The 25,935-nt window shown below is 42.2% G+C and overlaps 3 protein-coding genes across 4 annotated transcripts in view; all 3 read right to left on the bottom strand.

Moving 5' to 3' along the window:
- Nucleotides 1–2,769: 2,769 nt before the first annotated feature.
- Nucleotides 2,770–9,293, bottom strand: LOC111966865 (emerin). Of its 2 annotated transcripts, XR_011480236.1 has the most exons (7): nt 8,889–9,293; nt 8,546–8,647; nt 8,222–8,256; nt 7,970–8,052; nt 7,803–7,859; nt 4,944–5,400; nt 2,770–4,902 (listed from the first exon to the last, which is right to left on the bottom strand). XR_011480236.1 is itself a non-coding variant. In XM_023991825.2 (6 exons), the coding sequence occupies exons 1-6, from the start codon at nt 8,968–8,970 to the stop codon at nt 5,178–5,180; spliced, it is 582 nt and encodes a 193-aa protein (XP_023847593.1). In that variant the 5' UTR covers nt 8,971–9,293; the 3' UTR covers nt 2,770–5,177. The 2 variants fall into 2 exon arrangements, 1 of the variants encoding a protein (XP_023847593.1); XM_023991825.2 differs by having other exon boundaries at nt 2,770–5,400.
- A 2,297-nt stretch (nt 9,294–11,590) lies between these two features.
- On the bottom strand, nt 11,591–15,391 carry LOC111966160 (glutamic acid-rich protein-like). Its single transcript, XM_023990576.2, has 6 exons — nt 15,344–15,391; nt 14,929–15,158; nt 12,617–14,786; nt 12,389–12,461; nt 12,206–12,285; nt 11,591–12,127 (listed from the first exon to the last, which is right to left on the bottom strand). The coding sequence occupies exons 2-6, from the start codon at nt 14,969–14,971 to the stop codon at nt 12,112–12,114; spliced, it is 2,382 nt and encodes a 793-aa protein (XP_023846344.2). The 5' UTR covers nt 14,972–15,158; nt 15,344–15,391; the 3' UTR covers nt 11,591–12,111.
- A 900-nt stretch (nt 15,392–16,291) lies between these two features.
- The window catches only part of dnase1l1l (deoxyribonuclease I-like 1-like), a 25,393-nt gene continuing 15,749 nt past the window's right edge, over nt 16,292–25,935 (bottom strand). Inside the window, exons 6-9 of the mRNA XM_023991822.2 lie at nt 17,264–17,376; nt 16,939–17,096; nt 16,697–16,793; nt 16,292–16,583 (exon numbers count right to left, since the gene is read on the bottom strand). Coding sequence (XP_023847590.1) covers nt 16,503–16,583; nt 16,697–16,793; nt 16,939–17,096; nt 17,264–17,376 — 449 coding nt within the window. The 3' untranslated portion in view covers nt 16,292–16,502. The remainder of the gene's footprint in view (nt 16,584–16,696; nt 16,794–16,938; nt 17,097–17,263; nt 17,377–25,935) is intronic.

The raw sequence follows: 25,935 nt of genomic DNA, 5'->3' as shown, positions 1-25,935 counted from the left end.
ACTAGAGACTGATGCGATTTGCCATCTCCATAGAGACTGACTAGCTGATGCCATCTCACATAGAGACTGACTAGCTGATGTCCATCTCCACTAGAGACTGACTAGCTGATGTCCATCTCTAGAGACTGACTAGCGATGTCCATCTCATAGAGACTGACTAGCTGATGTCTTGCTCTCTATCTCACACCGTATCTCCACTAGAGACTGACTAGCTGATGTCCATCTCCAATAGAGACTGACTAGCTGATGTCCATCTCCACTAGAGGACTGACTAGCTGATGTCCATTCTCCACTAGAGACTGACTAGCCGATGTCCATCTCTATAGACTGACTAGCTGATGTCCATCTCCATAGAGACTGACTAGCCGATGTCCATCTCCACTAAGAGACTGACTAGTGATGTCCATCTCCATAGAGACTGACTAGCCATGTCCATCTCCAGTAGAGACTGACTACGATGTCCATCCCAGTAGAGACTGACTAGTGATGTCCATCTCCATAGAGACTGACTAGCTGAAGTCCATCTCCACAACCCACTTAACTGACTAGAGAGACCATGCCAAAACACAGGCACTAAATAGAGACTGACTAGCTGATGTCCATCTCCAGTAGAGACTGACTAGCTTGTGTCCATCTCCAGTAGAGACTGACTAGCTGATGTCCATCTCATAGAGACTGACTAGATAGTCCATATGAGACTGACTAGCTGATGTCCATCTCCACTAGAGACTGACTAGCTGATGTCCATCTCCACTAGAGACTGACTAGCTTGATGTCATCTCCACTAGAGACTGACTAGCTGATGTCCATCTCCAGTAGAGACTGACTAGCTGATGTCCATCTCCAGAGAGACTGACTAGTTGATGTCCATCTCCACTAGAGACTGACTAGCCGATGTCCATCTCCATAGAGACTGACTAGCTGATGTCCATCTCCACTAGAGACTGACTAGCCGATGTCCATCTCCAGTAGAGACTGACTAGCCGATGTCCATCTCCACGTGAGACTGACTAGCTGATGATTCCATCTCCACTAGAGAGCTGACAGTGATGTCCATCTCTAGTAGAGACTGACTAGCTGATGTCCATCTCCAGAGAGACTGACTAGCTGATGTCCATCTCCATAGAGACTGACTAGCTGATGTCCATCTTAGCTAGAGACTGACTAGCTGATGTCCATCTCCACTAGAGACTGACCAGCTGATGTCCATCTCCATAGAGACTGACAGTTGATGTCCATCTCCACTAGAGACTGACTAGCTGATGTCCATCTCTAGTAGAGACTGACTAGCTGATGTCCATCTCTAGTTAGACTGACTAGCTGACTGCACCATCTCAGTAGAGACTGACTAGCTGATGTCCATCTCCATAGAGACTGACTAGCTTGATGTCCATCTCTAGAGACTGACTAGCTGATGTCCATCTCCAGTAGAGAGCTGACAGTTGATGTCCATCTCCCCATAGAGAGCTGATAGCTGATGTCCATCTCTATAGTAGACTGACTAGCTGATGACCATATCCACTAGAGACTGACTAGCTGATGTCCATCTCTAGCTAGAGACTGACTAGCTGATGTCCATCTCACTAGAGACTGACTAGCTGATGTCGTATCTTTAGTAAACTGACTAGCTGATGTCCATCTCCACTAGAGAACTGACTAGCCGATGTCAGTCTCAGCAGATGGTACTAGTTGATTTCCATCTCCAATAGAGACTGACTAGCCGATGTCCATCTTATAGAGATTGACTAGTGAGTACCATCTCCACTAGAGACTGACTAGCTCGATTGTCTCATCGTCAGGTAGAGAACTGACTAGCGGATGATTAGAGACTGACTAGCTGATGTCCATCTCCACTAGAGACTGACTAGCTGATGTCCATCTCCAGTAGAGACTGACTAGCTGATGTCCATCTCCAATAGAGACTGACTAGTTGATGTCCATCTCCACTAGAGACTGACTAGCCGATGTCCATCTCCAGTAGAGACTGACTAGCTGATGTCCATCTCCACTAGAGATGACTAGCTGATGTCCATCTCCACTAGAGACTGACTAGCGATGTCCATCTCCACTAGAGACTGACTAGCTGATGTCCATCTCCACTAGAAGACTGACTAGCTGATGTCCATCTCAAAGTAGAGACTGACTAGCCGATGTCCATCTCCAGTAGAGACTGACTAGCTGATGTCCATCTCCACTAGAGACTGACTAGCCGATGTCCATCTCCAGTAGAGACTGACTAGCCGATGTCCATCTCCACTAGAGACTGACTAGTTGATGTCCATCTCCACTAGAGACTGACTAGCTGATGTCCATCTCCACTAGAGGACTGACTAGTGATGTCCATCTTCCACTAGAGACTGACTAGCTGATGTCCATCTCCACTAGAGACTGACTAGCCGATGTCCATCTCCACTAGAGACTGACTAGTTGATGCCATCTCCACTAGGACTGACTAGCCGATGTCCATCTCCATAGAGACTGACTAGCTGATGTCCATCTCCACTAGAGACTGACTAGCTGATGTCCATCTCCACTAGAGACTGACTAGCCGATGTCCATCCTCTAGTAGATAAAGTTTGCCCTTTAGTATCTAGAATCTATGGTGCCAGGGTTTTATATTTCACTCAGTTACTACATCCGCCGGTATCGCTGTAAGTTCTGTTCACTGTATGTTGCTGGGAATAAATACGAAATATTTATATTCTGTGATCACATTTTATTCTCTACTAACCTGTATTCAATAAGTTAAAGAAAGAAATGACAGAAATCCTGTTTGATACAGAAACATTTATTTAAAAAGTTGGGAGATTCATAGGAATGACTCAAAATGGCTGGATACAAAATATGTGAACAGTTACTGTCTTGCTGAAAAGTATTTACTTGTAGACTGCATCCTATTTATTCCCTATGTAGTGCACGCGAACTACAAAAGTAGTGCACTATATAGGGAATAGGGTGCCATATGGGATGCTGCCCGTGCTCAATAAACATTCTTGTGTGACCAAAGTGATCTCTGATAAAAACAGACAAGTGTCTGGTAAACGTCAAAGTGAATATTACAAAATGATACTGCAGGTGTAGAAACATGTTCTCGTGATGTCACCATAAGACATCTAACAGAACCACCTCGCACACGGAACATTTGAATGACAATACGACCTATCACAGCAATTGCATTTGTATAATAGTGTGAATGGAACCATTAACAGGTTAAAATGCTAAGGCACTTCATTTTCAACTTTAATGCCATTTAGAACCTTGTAATTTAGAACTTTAATGCCATTTAGAACCTTGTAATTTAGAACTTTAATGTCATTTAAACAATCCAAAAATAACAATTGATTTTCTTGTTCATGAAGAAAGCTTAACTTGTGTTTTTGATTCAATTAGACCATGCCCATTTCAAGCTTATCTTCCAAATACAGTTTTTCATAATAGTTAGGCAAGAGTCATTGTTGCTGCTTTGTAGTATACCCCCCCAGGACGCAAAGAGAATCCGAGGATACTGCGTATGGCTGACTAAGCCAGACTATACAACTAGATAGGACATTTACACAAATAGCCATTACCAAATCATAATACACTACATGACCAAAAGTATGTGGACACCTGCTCGTCGAACATCTCCTTCCAATATCATGGATATTAACATGGAGTTGGTCCCCCCTTTGCTGCTATAACAGCCTCCACTCTTCTGGAAAGGCTTTCCACTAGATGTTGGAACATTGCTGCAGGGACTTGCTTCCATTCAGCCACAAGGATTAGTGAGGTTGGCGATTGGGCACTGATGTGGGCGATTAGGCCTTGCTTGCAGTCGGCGTCATCCCAAAGGTGTTCGATGAGGTTGAGGTCAGGGCTCTGTGTAGGCCAGTCAAGTTCTTCCACACCGATGTCGACAAACCATTTCTGTATGGACCTCGCTTGGTGCACAGGGACATAGTCATGTTGAAACAGGTAAGGGCATTCCCCAAACTATTGCCACAAAGTTGGAAACACAGAATGGTCTAGAATGTCATTGTATACTGTAGCGTTAAGATTTCCCTTCACCGGAATTAAGGGGCCTAGAACCATGAAAAACAGCCCCTGACAATTATTCCTCCACCAAACTTTACAGTTGGCACTATGCATTGGGGCAGGTAGCGATCTGGCATCCGCCAAACCCAGATGGTGAAGTGTGATTCATCACTTCAGAGAACTGATTTCCACTGCTTCAGTCCAATGGCAGTGAACTTCATACTTGTGTGTGTGTGTGGCTGCTCGGCCATGGAAACCCATTTCATGAATCTCCTGACGAACAGTTCTTGTGCTGGCGTTGCTTCCAGGGGCAGTTTGGAACTCGGTAGTGAGTGTTGCAATCGAGGACAGACCATTTTTACACTCTAGGCGGTCCCGTTCTGTGAGCTTCGGTGGCCTACCACTTTGTGGCTGAGCCGTTGTTGCTCCTAGACCTTTCCACTTCACAATAACAGCACTTATAGTAAACCAGGGCAGCTTTAGCAGGGCAAAAGTTTGAGGAACTGACGTTGAAAGTGGCCATTATACTGTTTGTCTATGGAGATTGCATGGCGGTGTGCTCGATTTTATACCCGTCAACAACAAATAGCCTAATCCAACAATTTGAAGGGGTGACCACATACTTTTGTGTATATAATGTATTTCTGATTTGATACAATATATATATATATATATATATATATATATATATATATAAATGTATTTACTATGAGCTGTGGACACTACATTTTTTGGGAGATGATGAAGACAGTACTGTGAGAAAGTGTCATCACTATTACCCATAGTAGAAGCACCATATTTTGGTAACATAGTTGTATGATAAAAGAATACTATACATCATCTAGTAGCTAAATACGAGTCTGGACGGGAGGAAATGTTCTGGCTTTCCTTTGGCAGAATCCAATGTCAGTCATCTTTTTTATATAAACCACAAGCACAAAGAATGACAGGCATGGGATTTGCCATAATCTGTCAATTTGAACACTGGGACGTATTCATTCACACCGTAKCGAAACGTTTTAAAAACGTTGTCCAATAGGAAAATTTGCGATTTTATTATTGGACAAGTAAAAAAAAAAARAWAATAGTACTTCCCCATTTTGGACTGTTTTCTTAAAAATGTTCTGCCTAATGAACACATCCCAGATTTTGGAAAAATGTGATTATTGGATTCTGTTAAAGGGGTTACTCTCTACGGACTCCATGTTGATAAATATGAAGTAGAGGAACCCGGCTACGATCAGGAAGACCAGTAACTGRATCCAGAGAGGGACCAGTTTCCCAGAGCTCTCTGTTATTTCCTCCTTCACAACGACACCTCCAGACTTCACCACAGGTGTTGGTTTGGAGTAGGAGGAGTATGATGGTGTGTTGTAGACATGGGGCCTGAAAACAAGGGGGGTGGGTTAGTCTCACATGACTACATTCAGGTATGTGATCATAACATAGAAAAGCAGTCTCTTAGCTAAGGGATAGGTCAGTTTCCATATACACTGAGTATACCAAACATTATGAACAACTTCCTAATATTAGGTTGCACCCCTCCCCCCCTTTTGCCTTCAGAACAGCCTCAATTCGTCAGGGACATGGACTCTACAAGGTGTCGAAAGCATTCCACTAGGATGCTGGCCCATGTTGACTGCAGTGGAGGCTGCTGAGGGGAGGATGGCTCATAATACTGGCTGGAATGGCATCAAACACACGGAAACCATGTGATGTATTTGATACCATTCCACCTATTCTGCTCCAGCCATTACCACGAGCCTGTCCTCCCCAATTAAGGTGCCACCAACCTCCTGTGGTTGACTCCAATGCTTCCCACAGTTGTGTCGATGTCCTTTGGGTTGTGGACCATTCCTGATACACACGGGAAACTGTTGAGTGTGGAAAAACACAGCAGCGTTGCAGTCCTGACAAACCGGTGGGTTTGGCACCTACCAAAACCCGTTCAAAAGGCACTCATCTTTTGTCTTGACCATTCACCCTCTGAATGACACACCTACACAATCCATGTCTCATTTAATCTCAAAGCTTTAAAAAATCATTCTTTAACCCATCTCCTCCCCTTCATCTACACTGATTGAAGTGGATTTATAAGTGACCAATAAAGGATGACAATAGAGACTGACTAGGTGAATGCTGTCATGGAAAGGGTGTTCTTAATGTTTTGTATGCTCAGTGTATATACAGTGCCTTCAGAAAGTATTCACAGCCCTTGACTTTTTCCACATTATGTTATTTCAAATTTATTAAATTGAGATTRTATCACTGGCCTACACACAATACCACATGTGAGGGTGGAATGTTTATTTTTGTTGTTTTTTTATTACAAATAATAAAGGAAAAGCTGAAATATCTTCCGTCAAGTATTCAAGTCTAAATCAGTTCAGGAGTAACACTGTGCTTAACTAGTCACATAAGCTGCATGGACTCACTATGTGCAGTAAGTGTTGAACATGATTTTTGAATGACTACCTCATCTCTGTACCCCACACATACAGATAATCAGTCGAGAAGTTAATTTCAAAATACAGATTCAACCACAAAGACCAGGGAGGTATTCTAATGCCTCACAGAGAAGGACACCTATTGCTAGATGGGTACACATTTWAAAAAAAGCAGAYATTGAATATCCCCTTTGAGCATGGTGGAGTTATTTATTACACTTTGGATGTTGTATCAATACACCCAGTCACTACAAAGATACAGGCSTCCTTCCTAACTCAGTTGCCGGAGAGGAAGGAAACCGCACAGGGATTTAACCATGAGACCAATGGTGACTTTAAAAGAGAGTTTAATGGCTGTGATAGGAGAAAACTGAGGATAGATCAACAATACTAACCTAATTCACAGTGAAAAGAAGGAAGCCTGTACAGAATAGAAAACATATTGAGTACCATTCTCCATATTTTCAACCATAGTGGTGGCTGCATCATATTATGGGTATGCTTGTAATCGTTATGGAATGGGGAGTTTTTTTTTGTTGATAAAAATGTTTACTGAATGGAGCTAAGTACAGGCAAAACTAGAGGAAAACCTGGTTCAGTTTGCTATCCACTGGGAGACTAATTCACCTTTTAGCAAGACAATAACCTGAAACAAAGCTAAATCTACACTGGAGTTGCTTACCAAGAAGAAAGTGAATATTCCTGAGTGGCTAAGTTACAGTTTTGACTTAAATCTATGGCAAGACTTAAATGGTTGCCTAGCAATGATCAACAATTAATTTGACAGAGCTTGAAGAATTTTTTWAAGAATAATGGGAAAATATTGTACAATCAGTGTGCAAAGATCTTAGGACTTACACAGAAAGACTCACAGCTGTAATCGCTGCCAAAAGGTGATTCTAAAATGTATTGACTCAGGGGTGTGAATACTTATGTAAATTAGATATTTCTGTATTCCATTTAAAACAGTTGCAAAAATGGCTCAAAACGTGTTCACACTTTGTCATTATGGGGTATTGTGTGTAGATGGGTGAGAACAAAAACACAAATATTTAAACAATTTTGAATTCAGGCTGTAACAACAATGTGGAATAAGTCGAGGGGTATGAATACCTTCGGAAGGCACGGAATATGAATGGAGGATAAATGTCAGAAAAGCAGGAATCACATCCCTGAACGTTAGCATAGTTTCAGTATCTGTTTGTCATATGGTTCTTGTCGGCATGACAACGACCATAGGACTTGGCAAGACAGCATTAAAAAAAAAACAGATCTGTGACCAAACTATGAAAACATTATTATACATAAACAATTTGAAATCTTTCAAAACGAGAGACTCACTCATCAACATATTGTCTTCCGCTGCTGTACTCTGGTCTTGATCTTGAATAGAGTTTGCTGCAAAGGAGAGAGAAACAAGTGGATTCGTTTTTATTGGTCCACTTTAAATCAACTGACCATAAAAAAAAAAAACACTGGATAACATAAAAATCTGTAAACAAMCGTACTCATCCACAAAGTCCCTCTCACTATACTCTGGTCTTGACCTCATGTAGGGTTTTCCATCTCCTGAAGGCATTTCACTTATAACCTGCAAATATGAGAAACAGAATAATATTGATGGTAAGACTGTTTGATTTTCCATCTATAATTGTTTTTTTATTTTTTATTTAACTAGGCAAGTCAGTTAAGAAGAAATGCTTATTTACAATGTAGAAGCAACTAMGAACAAATTAATCAACCCAAGGTTGGATACTTACTGGTGTCCGATAGGTAACATAAGTGACTTCTTCCTCTGAAATGAAGAAAAAGTAAACAAACAAACATTCAGTCAGGTAACCTAGGTCTAGCGTCGATCCAGTAACCCAATGGTCGCTGGTTCGAATCCCCGAGCCGACTAGGTTAAAAACCTGTCGCTGTGCCCTTGAGCAATGCACTTAACCTTCATTGCTCCTGTAAGTCGCTCTGGATAAAAGCATCTGCTAAACGACAAAAATATAATTCCTGATTTCCACTTAGCTCAGTCTAAAGAGAGTATATGTATGCATAATGTAGCATTGTGTTATCATGTATGAATAACTTACGCTCTTCTCTGTAGAAGGTTTTGTCTGAGGATGGTTTTGTGACTTTCTTGTCTTTGGCCATGGCCTCTTTTAGCTTCTTCTCATACAGGGGCCTTGTAGTGTCTCCAAAAATGCAGAAATGTTAGATGTGGCTCAGTAATGCAATGAAACCATTGCTACATGACTATTATAATATCATCAATACATTTGAGACCGTCTGGTCATAGACATAACGTTAGTCTATTAGCCTACTCAGTAGGCTAGGAATTATTAGCTACAGTAGCTAGCTAAAACATTATTCAGCTAAGGGCTGGGTAAGCATATCTAGCTATCGTTAACGTTGAAAAATGAAAGCATGTCTTACCAACGATAGGTCCGTGCTTAATTCCATACTCGTCCAACAGTTCCCTGATTTCTTGGTCAGACTTACTTCCCAGTGTGGCCATACTGTCGGCTATATATTTTGCTCTTTGATTGCAACGGAAAATTACTCGTGTTGACTGGCTACATTAACTACAGTTTAATTTGCAAAAATCAACAATGTTCTGGCACCACCCACTTCCACACATTGCTACCATAGAAATATTATGAATAGAACGGCCTTGGACCCTCCAACCACAAAGTTTCTAAAACCCGGAGGGGTAACATCGCGAGACTTCCGGGAACGCTTATGAAACGGGAACAAACMGTTTTTCATTTTCGTCAAAAACAACATTTTATCGAAGGAGTGCGTTTGAATTGACGGTTTGCACATGCGCAGTTCGGTGCGAGACGACCTTTAGACCGGACGACGTGTTTCTAACGCATGAGATTAGCTAGCCAACATCGCCGTGTCATCGCCTACAAGTGTCATCGGGGATTTCTATTTGGATAAGAAGAATGTAAATTGTTGATCTGTATTTTGAATAAAAAATAAATAAAAAATTATTTGGATAAGCAGTTCTGGCCGCTCTTCATACTGTACTGTCTTTGGTACTACCCTGGCAGTTTGACCTGTTATTTTGTGATGCGATAATTTCAATGGTAATGTAGAGTTGTTCATTTAAATTATGTTACCTGATGTGGCTCATGCAATAGAATGTACGTATTGTAATGTCAATTGAGTTGGATCAACAAATCACAGCATAAGTAGGCATTTCACTGTTGGTCTACACCTGTTGTTTACAAAGCATGTGACAAATAAAATGTATTTGATTTATATTGATGGGTGCACTTCCTGCTTTTACTTCCTGCTTTGCTCCCATGGGTGTGTACACCAGTCCGATCATTATACCGTCATTGACTTGAATGGCGGATGTCCGTTTGATTCATTCTATTTATATGATTGTTACAACGTTGTTTCGGGTTCCTCTTTTCTTTTTTTATAATAATTTACCCGTGACAGCAGGTTCTTAGGTATATCTTATGCTCTGGCAAGAGTCACATAGTACCAGAGAATTTAGACAATAAGGCTTATATTTGTGTGGAAAAGCTTTCTGTATCTTTGATGTAAAACAATATATAAAATACTGAACCTTAAAGTTAAATGGGAACATAAAATAGACCCCTTTTTATTATCCATCAAACAGATGAAGACATGTTACAGATGAAGACATGTTACAGATGAAKACATGATGAAAGTGACAGTAACTACAGTATAAGGAGATAGTATTCTCTTTACAAGTAAGCATTTTTTACTTAGCTGCTGCTACTTTATTATCTAATTATTTTCAGGCATATTGACAATACAGTACAGTCTAGAGGTCGACCGATTAAATCCAAAATGGCCGATTAATTAGGGTCGATTTCAAGTTTTCATAACAATCGGAAATCGGTAATTTTAACACTGATTTTGCCTTTTTTTTTTTTTTTTTACACCTTTATTTAACTAGGCAAGTCAGTTAAGAACACATTCTTATTTTCAATGACGGCCTAGGAACGGTGGGTTAACTGCCTTGTTCAGGGCAGAACGACAGATTTTTACCTTGTCAGCTCAGGGATTCAATCTTGCAACCTTACGGTTAACTAGTCCAACGCTCTAACCACCTGCCTCACGAGGAGCCCGCCTGTTACGCGAATGCAGTAAGAAGCCAAGGTAAGTTGCTAGCTAGCATTAAACTTATCTTATAAAAAACAATCAACCAATCATAATCACTAGTTATAACTACACATGGTTGATATATTACTAGTTTATCTAGCGTGTCCTGCGTTGCATATAATCGATGCAGTGCGCATTCGCGAAAAAGGACTGTCGGGCTCCAACGTGTACCTAACCATAAACATCAATGCCTTTCTTAAAATCAATACACAGAAGTATATATTTTTAAACCTGCATATTTAGCTAAAAGAAATCCAGGTTAGCAGGCAATATAACCAGGTGAAATGTGTCACATCTCTTGCGTTCATTGCACGTAGAGTCAGGGTATATGCAACAGTTTGGGCCGCCTGGCTCATTGCGAACTAATTGCCAGAATTTTACGTAATTATAGCATAACATTGAAGGTTGTGCAATGTAACAGGAATATTTTGACTTATGGATGCCACCCGTTAGATAAAATACGGAACGGTTCCGTATTTCACTGAAAGAAGAAATGTTTTGTTTTCGAGATTGATAGTTTCCGGATTCGACCATATTAATGACCTAAGGCTCGTATTTCTGTGTGTTATTATGTTATAATTAAGTCTATATTTGATAGAGCAGTCGACTGAGGTGGGCACCAGCAGGCTCGGAGCATTCATTCAAACAGCACTTTCGTGCGTTTTGCCAGCAGCTCTGCTGTTTATGAATTCAAGCCTATCAACTCCGAGATAGGCTGGTGTAACCGATGTGAAATGGCTAGTAGTTAGCGGGGTGCGCGCTGATAGCGTTTCAAGTCACTCGCTCTGAGACTTGGAGTATTGTAGTTGTTCCCCTGCTCTGCATGGTAACGCTGCTTCGAGGGTGGCTGTTGTCGTTGTTTCCTGGTTCGAGCCCAGGTAGCGGCGAGGAGAGGGATGGAAGCTATACTTGTACACTGGCAATACTAAAGTGCCTATAAGAACATCCAATAGTCAAAGTATATGAAATACAAATGTATAGAGAGAAATAGTCCTATAGTTCCTATAATAACAACTACAACCTAAAACTTCTTACCTGGGAATATTAGATCATGTTAAAAGGAACCACCAGCTTTCATATGTTCTCATGTTCTGAGCAAGAACTTAAACTTAGCTTTCTTACATGGCACATATTGCACTTTTACTTTCTTCTCCAACACTTTGTTTTTGCATTAATTAAACCAAATTGAACATGGTTCATTATTTATTTGAGGCTAAATAGATTTTATTGATGTATTATATTAAGTTAAAATAAGTGTTCATCAGTATTGTTGTAATTGTCATTATTACAAATACATTTTTTAAATCGCCGATTAATGTATCAGGCTTTTTTTGGTCCTTCAATAACGGTATCGGTATCGGAGTTGAAAAATCATAATCGGTGACCTCTAGTACAGTCGTTAGCAAAAACTGTATTTGGTCCGGATCACCAGTCCAATCCAGTAGGTCTGTTGTCCACCAGAATGTCAAAAGTCCAATCAATGTCAAAAGGGCCATCTTCAGCAGGAACTTCAGCACCCCCAGACACTACACAAACACAGTGTGTCAGAGGAATCCATCATTTCATGAAGCCTCTTTTACAGAAAGTTGTGGGTAAAGACTTACTCGGCTCTCTTGCTGTGTGTCCGAGGTATTTTGCTGAGATCTTGTATTTCTCCTTGTGCTTCTGACTCTGCTCGCTGCTCCTGAAATAGAACACACTGCATTGTCATGTGCTGCTGTGGCTTAGAGAGAAGAGAGAAATGAGAGAGAGAGAGAGAGAGAGAGAGAGAGAGAGAGAGCTCTCACTTCAAGCCTTGCTGTAGAATCCAGGTCCTCCTCTCTGTCAGATGAGCTGTCGACCAAATCCGTGTCACTGCTGCTAAGAACGTAGTAGACAGACAGTAATATAGGAAATTATTTCACTTATCTATCTACCACAGTGACAGTACAAATAACATGTCTTGTTCAAGTAGAAATAGGCATTTCCTGGTTGGCGAGTGTCTTGAATAATTTTATGGAGGCAATTTCCCTTACCTGTCTGTATATTCAATGACTTGAGGCAGGGGATCCATGCAGAACTGAACTCTAGGCTTCCTCCCTGAAAAAGCACCTTCCGTTTCCATGGCCTCCTTCTCCTCTTCGTCATTATAAAACTTGTAGAATGCCTCGATTCTCACTCTCTCTTGTTTCCAACTCCTCTCCTCCTCTTCTTCATCATCTGCAAATTGTTCCTCTCCGACTGTGATTCCGCTCCCCTCATACTTGTAATCTAGAATGAAACCACTCCTGTCCACRTTATTATCCCCTGTGTCCCAGCTTATATTGGTGTTAAGGTGGTTCTCCAACTTTCCTTCTAGCTCCGGCGGGATTTCTCGAAGATACTCCTCTTTACCCCAAATGCAAGTTTCCCCTTTGTTCTTTCTTAGTTCAGTCTCCAACGTACAAAATTCTCCGGGAAAATTATCCTCAGAGTCAGATGATGACATGTTGCCTGTACTCCTCTTACCCCTGTTACACCTGGTTACCTCTGCTGTACTGGGTCCAGCCTCATTSTGAAGGGTAAAAGTGGGGACATCGGAGATGGTGTCTGAAAGATGCAGGTCAGCAACACTCTGCTTGGAGCTGTTCTCCTCTCCACCCTCCCAGTCAGGTAGAGGTGAAACATCAGATCCGCAGTCTCTCTGAGGAATACCCTGGTATCTTGGCAGGGCTGGGTGTTCTTCATTATGCTTCTCTGGGTCTTCATCCTTCTCATCCTTACTGGAGCTATCAGCTTCAAGATTGTCTTCAATAATCTTGCCTGTGCTAATGTCAATATTGATATTACACATCGCACAATCTGCAAAATCTTGTTTGTCTTCTACGCTCAGAGAGATAGCAGGTCTCGCATCTTCCTTTTCGTCTTCCTCTCCCTGTACATGGCTATCCTTCTGCTCGGTTATCTCTCTCTCCGGGTAGACATTCTCATCTATCTTTAAATGACCCTCAGAGGGACTAGACAGTGTGCTSCCATTTTTGTTTTGCTCTCTCCCTTTCCCTCCATCCTTGTCGTATTCACTTGGAGAGAAGTCAAAGGGGTAATCTGCAAAGCTTTCACCCGCCTCTTGGTGGTCGTCCCCTAGGAAGTCCTTAATTTTCTCCTCAAGCGGGTGTTCCACAAAGGTATCGACCATAAGAGATTGCAGATTCTGTGTTGCTGCGGGATCAGRACAATCAGAAACAATCTCTGGAGCACCATGTTCATCTTCCTCTTCTTCCTCTTCATTCTCCYGGGGAAAATGTGGGGAGAGTAAGTTCACTTCTTTCTTTCCCTCTTCTCTCTGGTTTTCAGTGATAGAGCTTGTCAGGACCTCCAGGTCTGAATCAGATGATTTCTCTTGGTTTTCTTCAGCCGTCGGTCTCTCCTCTTCTTCAATCCCTTCACTTATATCTGCTGTGATCTTCATGGTGTCATCTTCAGTAACACCCTCAAAACAATTCACATCACTGTTCTCGTAAGCACCTTGCTCTATGTTTCTGATGTTAGGGTTTTCCCTCTCCTCTTGGGCAAAAGGTTGTCCTGTAGTTACGATATTTTCTATATTCTCTTTGTCGTAGTGAACAACCACAGACCTACCCCCTGGGGAGCCAATGTTCTTTATTCCTGTGTCCTCTTCTTCTCCTGAGTCTATCTCCTCTTCATCTTCCTCCTCCTCTTCCTCCTCCTTGCCCTCCTCTTCCTCATTGCCCTCCTCTTCCTCCTCCTTGCCCTCCTCCTCCTCTTCTTCCTCCTCCTCTTCCTCCTCCTCATCTTCCTCCTCATTGCCCTCCTCTTCCTCCTCCTTGCCCTCCTCCTCCTCTTCCTCCTCCTCGCCCTCCTCCTCCTCATCTTTCTCCTCCTTGCCCTCCTCCTCTTCCTTGCCCTCCTCCTCCTCCTCTTCCTCCTCCTCTTCCTCCTCCTTGCCCTCCTCCTCCCACTTCTCCTCATCATCAATATGTTGTGTATCCTCTTCAGTCAAACTCACATCATATGTCTTCACTGAGATATGGTCAGGTACAGTTCCAGTTTCTCCACCAGGCTCTTCCTCTTCCTGTCCTTCATCCACATCTTCCTCTTCCTCTCTCAGCACTGGTAATCTTGCAGAGGACATTTCTGTCTTGGCTTCGTCAAAATAAAGAGGCTCAAAGTCGAACCCTCCTTCGGGGAAGGATGGGAGGGATGTGTCTGTAACAACAACATCAACATGGCGAATAATGACAGACAGAAAACCCCAAGCAATAATATATTTCTTGTAACTTTCAGGAAATGATTGTACTAAATGTCAGTGAAGTTGCAGTGCTCTAGCTTCGACCTGCATAATGCTTACCTGAAAATGCATCCGTTAGCAAATCAACAAAGTTCTGTTCCATCTTCTCTAGGTAATAGGTTATGTCAAACTACATGTCATAAGATTTCTGTGCCTTTTAAGTTATTCAGTTTACCAAGAGACACGTTTTGGCAACATTTGAAAGCATCTTTTACARCAAAATTCTTCTGATTTCTGACAGGAAGAGAGTGTGTTAGGTTTTTTCGTCTGTTATTGCTTCAACTAGCTTCCTGTCAAAATAGGGGATGCAGAAATAGATCAAAACACATCGACAAGTAGTGACAGACAGGACAAAGAGAACAACAAAATAATTTTTTTAAATATGCAAATTGAAATGTCACAAAACCCAAGTCTGTTAAAAGGATTTGGTTGTTCATAAATAAAGTCACACGTAGGAAGATGTTGATGTACTCACCGTAGATTTAGCACATAAGCCGTGCTGTGGTTTACTTTCCGATGTCGAACACAAGCCCCAGCCCTCCCTCCCTCCCTCCCTCCCTCCCTCCCTCAGAGATGTAGGCTACCACTTCCACCCTGCCTGTATCTGGCTCTATCAAATGAAGCATCGTCTGTATAGGGCAGGCCCTAATTTATACTGAACAAAAATATTAACGCAACATGTAATGTGTTGGTCCCATGTTTCATGAGCTTAAATAAAACATCCCAGAAATGTTCCATACACACAAAAAGCTTATTTCTCTCAAATTTTGTGCACAAAATTGTTTACATCACTGTTAGTGAGCATTTCTCCTTTACCAAGATAATCTATGCACCTGACAGGTGAGGCATATCAAGAAGCTGAACAGCATGATCATTACACGGGTGAACCTTGTGTTGGGGACAATAAAAGGCCACTCTAAAAATGTGCAGTTTTGTCACACAACACAATGTCAAAGATGTCTCAAGTTTTGAGGAAGCRTACAATTGCCATGCTGACTGTAGGAATTTCCACCAGAACTGTTAACTGAGAATTGAATGTTAATTTCTCTACCATAAGCCTGCCCAGGACCTCCACATCCGGCTTCTTTACATGCGGGATCTTCTGAGACCAGCCACCCGGACAGCTGATGAAACTGAGAAGTATTTCTGTCTGTAATAAAGCCCTTTTGTGGGGAAAAACTCATTCTGATTGGCTGGGCCTGGCTCCCCAGTGGGTGGACCTGGCTCCAAAGTGGGTGGGCCTATTCCCTCCCAGGCCCACCCATGGCTGCGCCCCTGCACAGTCATGTGAAATCCCTAGATACGGGCCTAATGCATTTATTTAAATTGACTGATTTCCTTATGTTAGTCTGAGTTAGGGATTAATCCAAAGTAGAATTCATTCTACATCACAATATTTAGATATTCAATAAATTACGTTTATTAGTCTCTGCAGACAAAGATACAGTATGTTTATTTTCCTTAATAGTATATACAGTTTGGTACAGTATAAATTCCAACAAAAATCACTATCATTTTTTTCTAAACTCCATAATTTAATTTAAGTACCTAAAATAAATTGAAATAAATAAATACAACTGAAATAATTGGGAGTAAAAACATGATTGTTGGTCATGTTGATTGTGACGTGGGGTCTAAAGTTCATGGCGCAGGAGATAGCGATGGATGGGCTTCAGGTCAACTTCTACTGGGAAGTGGTCGCTGACTTCCAAGGCCTAAATGTAAACAAACAAATAATCAAATCGGTCAATCAAAAGAATACAGGTTAATTTAAACTTATATCATTAAAAATATCAACTGATTTCAAATGTCTGAGAAGTTAAGATACCTCGTCTTCAGTAAGGTGGAACTCTTCTTTAAAGTTGAAGGGTTTAGCTGAATCTGGAACTATCCCAGACATCATCTCTTTGCCATGGATAACTATCCTGGAGTATGACGTATAGAGAGAGGAGGCATATCATGATCATAGTAAGAAGAAGAAGCTTCTTCGCCCACAGATAAACATACAGAACACATGCGCCAGCACACATCCAAGTCTTGTACAATGATTCTATTGTATGGGTCACTGACCTGTCGTAAGCGCAGTGTGTCTTCTGCCGGACGGTAGTATCCTGTTCATCTCCTATCAGCCAGCGGAACTTGGGGTCGCTTCTCAAACGCACAGCTCTAAAGCCCTTGATGGTGATGTAGTTACAGGCTGCGTTCAGGTCCCCTAAGATCACCACATTCTAGAGGAAGACAAATGAACAGTATCAAACAAATAAAACACAAAAAACAGGAAGTTACAGTAAATTGATCTCGATGGAATAGTTAGTTATTATCAAGAGAATAGGAAGGAATAAGATGCTAGAAATCTGAGGAGTTATCTGATATCAATGATTTAAACTCAACTAACCTCAGTCTTCCACTTCTTGCAGATCCCATTGAAAACAGTGTAGAGTTCATCGATCTCTTTCATTGCCGTTTTGGGACAGGTGTGTTGGCCCACCAAGACAAAATCCTTCACCACTGCAGAAGGAGAGATTTAAAAGAAATTCCTCTCATATCATTTTATAATTTTGGGAGTTTGATAGGACTATCTTAGCTTTGTCCCAGATCCCTTGTCCCAGATTTTTACTCAGTCTTGACTCGGTCTCGGACAGTGAGGACTTGTCATTTCCTCCCGAGACCAGCGGAATATTTGTATTTGTATTTATTATGGATCCCCATTACATTTCACAACAGATTTCGCAACACATTAAAGTGTGTTCCCTCAGGCCACTACATATCTACAACACAAAATCCATGTGTACATGTGTGTATAGTGCGTATGTTATCATGTGTGTGTGTCTCTTCACAGTCTCTGCTGTTCCATAAGGTGTATTTTTTATCTGTTTAAAAAAAAAGCAATTCTACTGCTTGCATGAGTTATTTGATGTGGAATAGAGTTACATGTAGTCATGGTTCTATGTAGTACTGTTTGCCTCCCATTGATACATTCCTACATTCCTCTAGAATGGACTGCAGATGTGGCCAGGGAAATAAATTGCAATGTCCGTACTGTGAGACGCCTAAGGCAGAGCTACAGGGAGAAAGGATGGACAGCTGATCGGCCTCRCAGTGACAGAYCACGTGTAACAACACTGCACAGGATCGGTACATCTGAACATCACACCTGCGGGACAGGTACAGGATGGCAACAACTGCCCGAGTTACACCAGGAACGCACAATCCCTCCATCCGTGCTCAGACTGTCCGCAATAGGCTGAGAGAGGCTGGATTGAGGGCTTGTAGGCCTGTTGTAAGGCAGGTCCTCACCAGACATCACCGACAACAACGTCGCCTATGGGCAAACCCACCGTCGCTGAACCAGACAGGACTGGCAAAAAGTGCTCTTCACTGACGAGTCGCGGTTTTGTCTCACCAGGGGTGATGGTCGGATTCGCGTTTATCGTCGAAGGAATGAGCGTTACACCGAGGCTTGTACTCTGGAGCGGGATCGATTTGGAGGTGGAGGGTCCGTCATGGTCTGGTGCGGTGTGTCACAGCATCATCGGACTGAGCTTGTTGTCATTGCAGGCAATCTCAATGCTGTGTGTTAGAGGGAAGACATCCTCCTCCCTCATGTGGTACCCTTCCTGCAGGCTCATCCTGACATGACCCTCCAGCATGACAATGCCACCAGCCATACTGCTCGTTCTGTGGAGCAGATCTCAATCCCATTGAGCACGTCTGGGACCTGTTGGATCGGAGGGTGAGGGCRAGGGCCATTCCCCCCAGAAATGTCCGGGAACTTGCAGGTGCCTTGGTGGAAGAGTGGGRTAACATCTCACAGCAAGAACTGGCAAATCTGTTGCAGTGCATGAGGAGGAGATGCACTGCAGTACTTAATGCAGCTGGTGGCCACACCAGATACTGACTGTTACTTTTTATTTTGATCCCCCTTTTGTTCAGGGACACATTATTCCATTTCTGTTAGTCACATGTCTGTGGAACTTTTTCAGTTTATTTATCAGTTGTTGAATCTTGTTATGTTCATACAAATATTTACACATGTTAAGTTTGCTGAAAATAAACGCAGTTGACAGTGAGAGGACGTTTATTTTTTTGCTGAGTTTATTATCCAGATACTGACTGTTAGCACTTGGTGGTCTATAGCAGCCTCCTACAAAAATGGGCTTTAGGTGAGGCAGGTGAACCTGTTACCATATTACAGCATTTGACATGAGATCCTCTCTAAGCTTGACAGGAATATGACTCTGAACATAAACGGCAACACCTCCACCATTGGAATTCCTGTCTCTTCTGAAGATGTTGAAACCATGTTTTGCTACCACTGTATCATCAAAGGTATTATCTAAGTGAGTTTAAGAGATAGTCAGAATGTTATATGTTACTAGCAAGTTATTGAATTCATGAGCCTTGTTTATTAGGCTACATATGTTAATGTATATGTTAATTTGGTGCGGCAGGTAGCCTAGTGGTTAGAGCATTGGGCCAGTAACCGAAAGGTTGCTGGATTGAATCCCCGACCTGACAAGGTAAAAATCTGTCGTTCTGCCCCTGAACAAGGCTGTTCCCCGGTAGACCGTCATTGTAAATAAGAATTTGTTCTTAACTGACTTGCCTAGTTAAATAAGTGTGCTATTTTTAGCACTTTTCTGGGATTCTTGATTGTTTTTATCGCTTTACAGGAAGACTTATCAGAGGTAGACATGACAGTGTTATTTTTGTTTGAGCTGATAGTGCAGAGTGAGCTGCACACAGGGGACCTCCTAATAGGGCCCACCGCCTCAGTGCTAACAGTATAACTCAGGTTCATAGGCGCAAGATTACTGCATACAATATCTGTAGGGTTGACAGAGGTATTCAGGGGAGTTAAGAGGGGACATAAATTAGGTTACTTACATTATTGCCAACGCCCCTGGGACAATGTACATTTGCAGCAGTACTATGACAACTCAGCGACACAATGGTAGGGATSATTTGAGCAGGGCTTGGGTCACTGATAAGTCATTGTCTCAACGCAGCCTTGGAATGCGAGGACAGGGTCCAGGAGCCAAGATGATTTGGATGGACTCCCATCAGTTTCTGTACAACATCTTCTGTTTCCAAAAGGTGTTATATTTATAGAAGTTATGCCAACAACGCTACAGTAGACTTAATGCCAGTAGCTTGATGAATATTTCACAGCAGCGGCCCAGCGACGGTATCGGGCCTGCAATAATTGTCCGCTTTTAAAAAAGAAAAATCTTTCAGACCTAGAATCAGTTCTTTAAAATCAATTTTCAGCAGTTCCGAGCTAGCCCTCCTAATGTCGTTTGACCCCAACGTGGACTACGACAGCGTCGGCCCCCAGCAGCTGTCGTAGAATGGTAGGAAGCAGCCTTGTAATGTCCTGTACTCGTGCTCCAGGATAGTATAGGGTTTCCCCCCTGGGAACAGAGATGTTTCTCACCACAGAGCTGCAGCTGACAGCTGGTGAAGTAGAAGGAGTAAAAAAACTCATACAGTAATTATCAGCTTTCATTCAGTCAGCGCATAAAACTGCTTCACCAGGCCAAATAGATGTGTTTTTATTTAACCTTTATTTAACTAGGCAAGTCAGTTAAGAACAAATTCTTATTTACAATGAAGGCCTACCCCAGCTAAACCCTCCCCTGACGATGCTGGGCCAATTGTGCGCTGCTCTATGGGACTCTCGATCGATCACAGCCGGTTGTGATACAGCCCGGGATCAAACCAGGGTCTGTAGTGACGCCTCTAGCACTGAGATGCAGTGCCTTAGACCGCTGTGACACTCGGGAGCCCAATATAGACACATTCATGAAACAATATCTTAACKYCTATTGAAACCTGGGCCTCCTACTTTACTCGTAACATTACTGTTCTTTACTTTCATTGAAAAATATCCTCAAAACGTTGTCTCTCTCGCTGGTAGCTCAGCGGATGTCCTTTACTACTGCTCTGCTAAAAACGGCTCCATACTAAAAAAAAATCCTGTTACAATTTTGCTCCATTCATTAAAAATCACAATTTAACCAACACCCATCTATTTTTGTGACTACCTGGACATACCAATTGGTTTTTAAGTATTGAAACTAAACCATATGGATTTGAATTAAAATTATTTGAATAAACATGAAAAGGTGAATGTAAGAAGCGTACACCATTTCAAATAGGCCACGTGTCATTTTAAACAGCATATAAATACCCGTTCTGCCAGTCACATTCTGTTAAAGGTCCCCAAAGCACACACATCCCTGGGTCTCTCCTCTTCTCAGTTCGCTGCAGCTRGCRACTGGAAMGAGCTGCAACAAACACTCAAACTGGACAGTTTTATCTCAATCTCTTCATTCAATGACTCATTCATGGATACTCTTACTGACAGTTGTGGCTGCTTCGCGTGATGTATTGTTGTCTCTACCTTCTTGCTTTGTTGTCTGTGCCCAATAATGTTTGTACCATGTTTTGTGCTTCTACCATGTTGTGCTGCTACCATGTTGTTGTCATGTTGTGTTGCTAACATGCTGTGTTGTCATATGTTGCTGCCATGCAGGTCTCTCTTTATGTAGTGTTGTGGTGTCTCTCTTGTCGTGATGTGTGTTTTGTCCTATATTTTTTATTTGATTTTTAATCCCAGGCCCGTCCCCGCAGGATGCCAATTACCTTCTGGTAGGCGGTCATTGTAAATACGAATGTGTTCTTAACTGACTTGCCTAGTAAAAATAAAGGATAAATTAAATAAACACTCTAGATAGGTCAGGAGCCAGACAGGGAGTCTAAGAAGGAACGGAAATGAATTATTTAGGCTATATTATTTCAATTAGTTCAAAGCTATAGCCTACAAAGAAATACATTGTGAAGTATCTGCGAGTGCGACATAATTGGCTGGTAGGGACATAAAGCGCGCAGCATTTAAACAACATTTTGTTGTATTAAATAATTATAGTCTATACACATATAGGCTGTGACTTGTCTAGAAAGTCCAAGCTGCTTGATAAGGACTCCATGAAAGTGCTAGCTACTGCCCTCATTCGATGCCATTTTGACTATGCTAGTACTTCCTGGTTTGGGGGCTTATCTAAACTTATGAAGGGGAAGCTCCAGATAGCCCAGAATAAGTTGATCAGGGTAGTATTGAAGATGAGTCTATGTACTCACATAGAAAGGAGCTGCTTTCAGGAACTAAACTGGCTGCCTGTTGAGGCTAGGGTGTCCCAGATTAGACTAGGTTTGGTTTACAGGAGTATTTATGGTCCTGCGCCCAGATATTTAAGTGATTACTTTCCTCGTGTTAGGGATGCACACAATCACAGCACCAGATCAGGTGTTGCTGATGTGTGCTTATACAGGTTCAGGAGTAATGCTGGGAAAGGTACTTTCTTGTATACTGGATGAAGGAAAAAAGAAACCTCACACTGTTCTTGATGGTATCAGGCTCTTTTACGCCCTCTTCCAAATGGTAGCTTTAAATGCAGAGGATGCGCACAGTGCAACAATATGATGAYGTGTGAATATGTCTGCCACCCACATACAGGAAAACGGCTCCAAATAAATGACATTATTAGGTGCTCCACCACCCATGTTATTTACATTATTAAATGTCCATGTGGGCTGTGCTGTGTAGGTAAAACCTCTCGTTCTCTCAAACAGAGAATCAGGGAACACAAAAGTTCAATCAGGAGAAACGACAGGGATTATCCAGTCGCTGTACATTTTAATGACCTAAAGCATGACATTTCTACCTTTAGATTTTGTGGCATAGAGAAAGTTAAGATATCAGACAGGGGAGGTGATATTAATAACACTCTGAGTAAAAGAGAATGTTTTGGGATTTTCACCCTCCAGACATTATTTCCTAAAGGATTTAATGATGAAATGCCTATGTATGTTATGTTGTGAATTTGAACATGAATTTTGGCCCCATTTAAGATTACTCTGATGTTTAATGAAAACTTGCTCGGTAGGTCTATGTCCTCATTGTGGTTTTACAGACGTGTTTAATACATATTATTTACACACTTTATTTGAATATTTATAAAACGCATATTGTTATATTTGGTAGCACTTATTTGTTTTTCCTTCGCCTCCAACCCCTTTCGATGCGTGGAACGGATGTGTTTAGTGGGGCTAGGTCTACATAAGAGTGCTATTTTTTTTTTTTACTCTCAAAAGCTCTGACAAAGGCCGATACGTAAAGCTTATTAAAGATCACTGATACTATCAAGAGCAGTGTGCCGTTTCTTTTTTTCCTTCATCTTGAATTCATTTTTAGAAACACGAGTTTGGCCRGTCTGTGACGTCAGGCTCATGCGACGGTGCAAGGAGAACAGGTGTTGTGCTGAAAATCACCCCCCTGTCAGAATCCCCCCCTCCCCGTTCTTCATTGCTGCGACTTGCTTGCTAGTTGAGATTTCTGCTCTTCACTCAGCTGTCAGTTTAGCCTACATTTCACTGATCTTAGWRGCAGAAAGCATTTCTGTCTGCAGTTTTCGGTTTGGCTATTTGTTTCAAGTGTATATGGCGGTTCTAGCTTGTATGGCGCACTTGCTTGCCAACATTTTATTGCTTGTCAACATTATACTCCCTCCTCTATTTAATATAACACATATACATTCATTATTAATTCCGGTTGCCTAACCTGACGCGAAGTTTGTTCTATAAAAAGTATTTGACTCTGATGTGTGCCACAGAAAGTATTTGACTCTAGCCACAAAATTAAGGAAATTAGAAGGGGAATTCTAGCATGGGGGAGATTTTCGGCACAACACCGGCCAGCAGCGGAGAATTTCCTCTACACACTTGCAGATACACTGGGGATGCGAAACACCCCTTTGGCCTCTCTTGCCAGGCTGGGCAGATCAAATGGAAAGCTCCTTGAACGTGGGAATATGCCAGGCCTATTGGTTCAAAATCAATTATGGCCTATTGTATAGATAAATAGAATGGAAATGAACGAAACATGTAATAGATCTGATTTTTTAGCTTATAAATACTTATCTACAATAACACACGTAGTTATCTACCCACCTCATTCCTTTATTCCAGCATGTGCACTAGTAAGTACACCATCACACTTTTGAGATGTGTCTTCTCAGATTCTTTACTTGTGGATGTTTCATGTAGCCAGCGTGTAACAACTGTCATATCCGCGGTTAGAACAACGGCATCCGGTCTGTAACCTAACAGTTTAGCACCATACCAGCAGGTGGCATCCAAGCCTTACACTAAACAGTGGACAGTGGATCACCGCACTCCCTCCCTTGCTCTTGGTTTCTTTATGAAAATATTTAGCGAACTCTGACAGTAGCTAAAGCAAGGGGCTATTAGCAGCTCACATTAGACTACAATTGCATGCTGGGGCGGGCATGCCCTGAGCTCCTGAAGTAAGCCTACTGGAGCGGGCTCCAGTCAAATTGGGCACTCTGCTCCAGCTCCACTCAGCTCACATCATCTGACTGGTAGGGAAGCGTGGAGGGAATTGTTTGAAAGTTACGCATCACTATTAGTAAGAAGAGACCCCCCCTGGTGAAATTGTAACAGTCTTATATGTTCTGTTATAATCTCCCCGCACAGCCAGAAGAAGGACTGGCCACCTCTCATAGCCTGGTTCCTCTCTAGGTTTCTTCCTAGGTTTGGCCTTTCTAGGGAGTTTTTCCTAGCCCACCGTGCTTCTACACCTGCGTTGCCTTGCTGTTTGGGGTTTTAGGCTGGGGTTTCTGTACAGCACTTTGAGATATCAGCTGATGTAAGAAGGTCTTATAAATACATTTTATTTATATGTAGAACATGTTTGGGCGGAGAACCGTGCGATTGACCTTACCAACACGTTGTACCAAATTTTTAAAATCATGAAAAGAACTGAAACATAGAATCACTTAACGGACTGAACGGAAGTCACACCGGCCTAAGTGAGCCCGAGCTTCGAGCTGCCACTCAAACAGAGATAGCACCCACAGGATAATGCTTCCAACAACATAGTCCCCATAGTCCAACAACCACAGTCCCTAAATCCAGAAAAAAAACAAGAAGCTACAATTGTCACGCCCTGATCGGTCACCTGTCCTGTGTTGTCTCCACCCCCTCCAGGTGTCGCTGATTTTCCCAGTTGTATTATCCCTGTGTTTCCTGTCTCTCTGTGCCAGTTCTTCTTGTATGTTTTCCAAGTCAACCAGCGTTTTTTTTCCCGTTTTCCTGCTTTTTGCTATTCTCCTTTTCTAGTCCTCACGATTTTGGCCCTTGCATGTTTCTGGACTCTGTACCCTCCTGCCTGACCATTCTGCCTGCCTTGACCATGGCCGTCTGCCACTCTGAACCTCCTAGACTCTATCTGTGGACCTTTGGCCTGTCCACGACCGCTCTCTGCCTTCCCCTTTGGATGAATAAACATTGTAAGACTCCAACCATCTGCCTCCTGTGTCTGCATCTGGGTCTCACCTTGTGTCATGATACAATATTATATAGAGCCATTATTGCATGGAACTCCCGTCCATCTCATATTGCTGAAATGAACAGCAAACCTGGTTTCAAAAAACGGATAAAGCAACACCTCATGGCACAAAGCCTCTCCCGTATTTGACCTAGACAGTTTGTATGTATGTTTTGATATGGATGTCTTTTTAAACTGATGTAGTTCTGTCCTTAAGCTGTTGTCTATTAACGYTCTGTATTATTTCATGTTCTGTGTGGACCCCAGGAACCTGCGGCTTTTTATGCAACAGCTAATGGGGATCCTAATAAAATACCGAAAGCAACAACCACAACCACACTGTTTACACAACCCTATGGTAGCCTAACACAATCACTTTCACACTATCACCAAAAGCGACAAGTGTGACACGTCCAAGGATGTGTGTAACGAGCTCGTGATGCTGTAAAGACAGCGCCCATATGTAACGGATGTGAAATGGCTAGCTAGTTAGCGGGTACGCGCTAGAAGCGTTTCAATCAGTTACGTCACTTGCTCTGAAACCTAGAAGTAGTGTTTCCCCTTGCTCTGCAAGGGCCGCGGCTTTTGTGGAGCGATGGGTAGCGACGCTTCGTGGGTGTAGGTTCTTGAATCGCGTCTCGCCCCCTTCCGGTCTA

Source organism: Salvelinus sp. IW2-2015, linkage group LG7 (assembly GCF_002910315.2).
Source record: "Salvelinus sp. IW2-2015 linkage group LG7, ASM291031v2, whole genome shotgun sequence".
Classification (NCBI taxonomy): domain Eukaryota; kingdom Metazoa; phylum Chordata; class Actinopteri; order Salmoniformes; family Salmonidae; genus Salvelinus; species Salvelinus sp. IW2-2015.
Note: the sequence above shows the minus strand (reverse complement) of the source record. Positions and strands in the feature narration are given on the sequence as shown.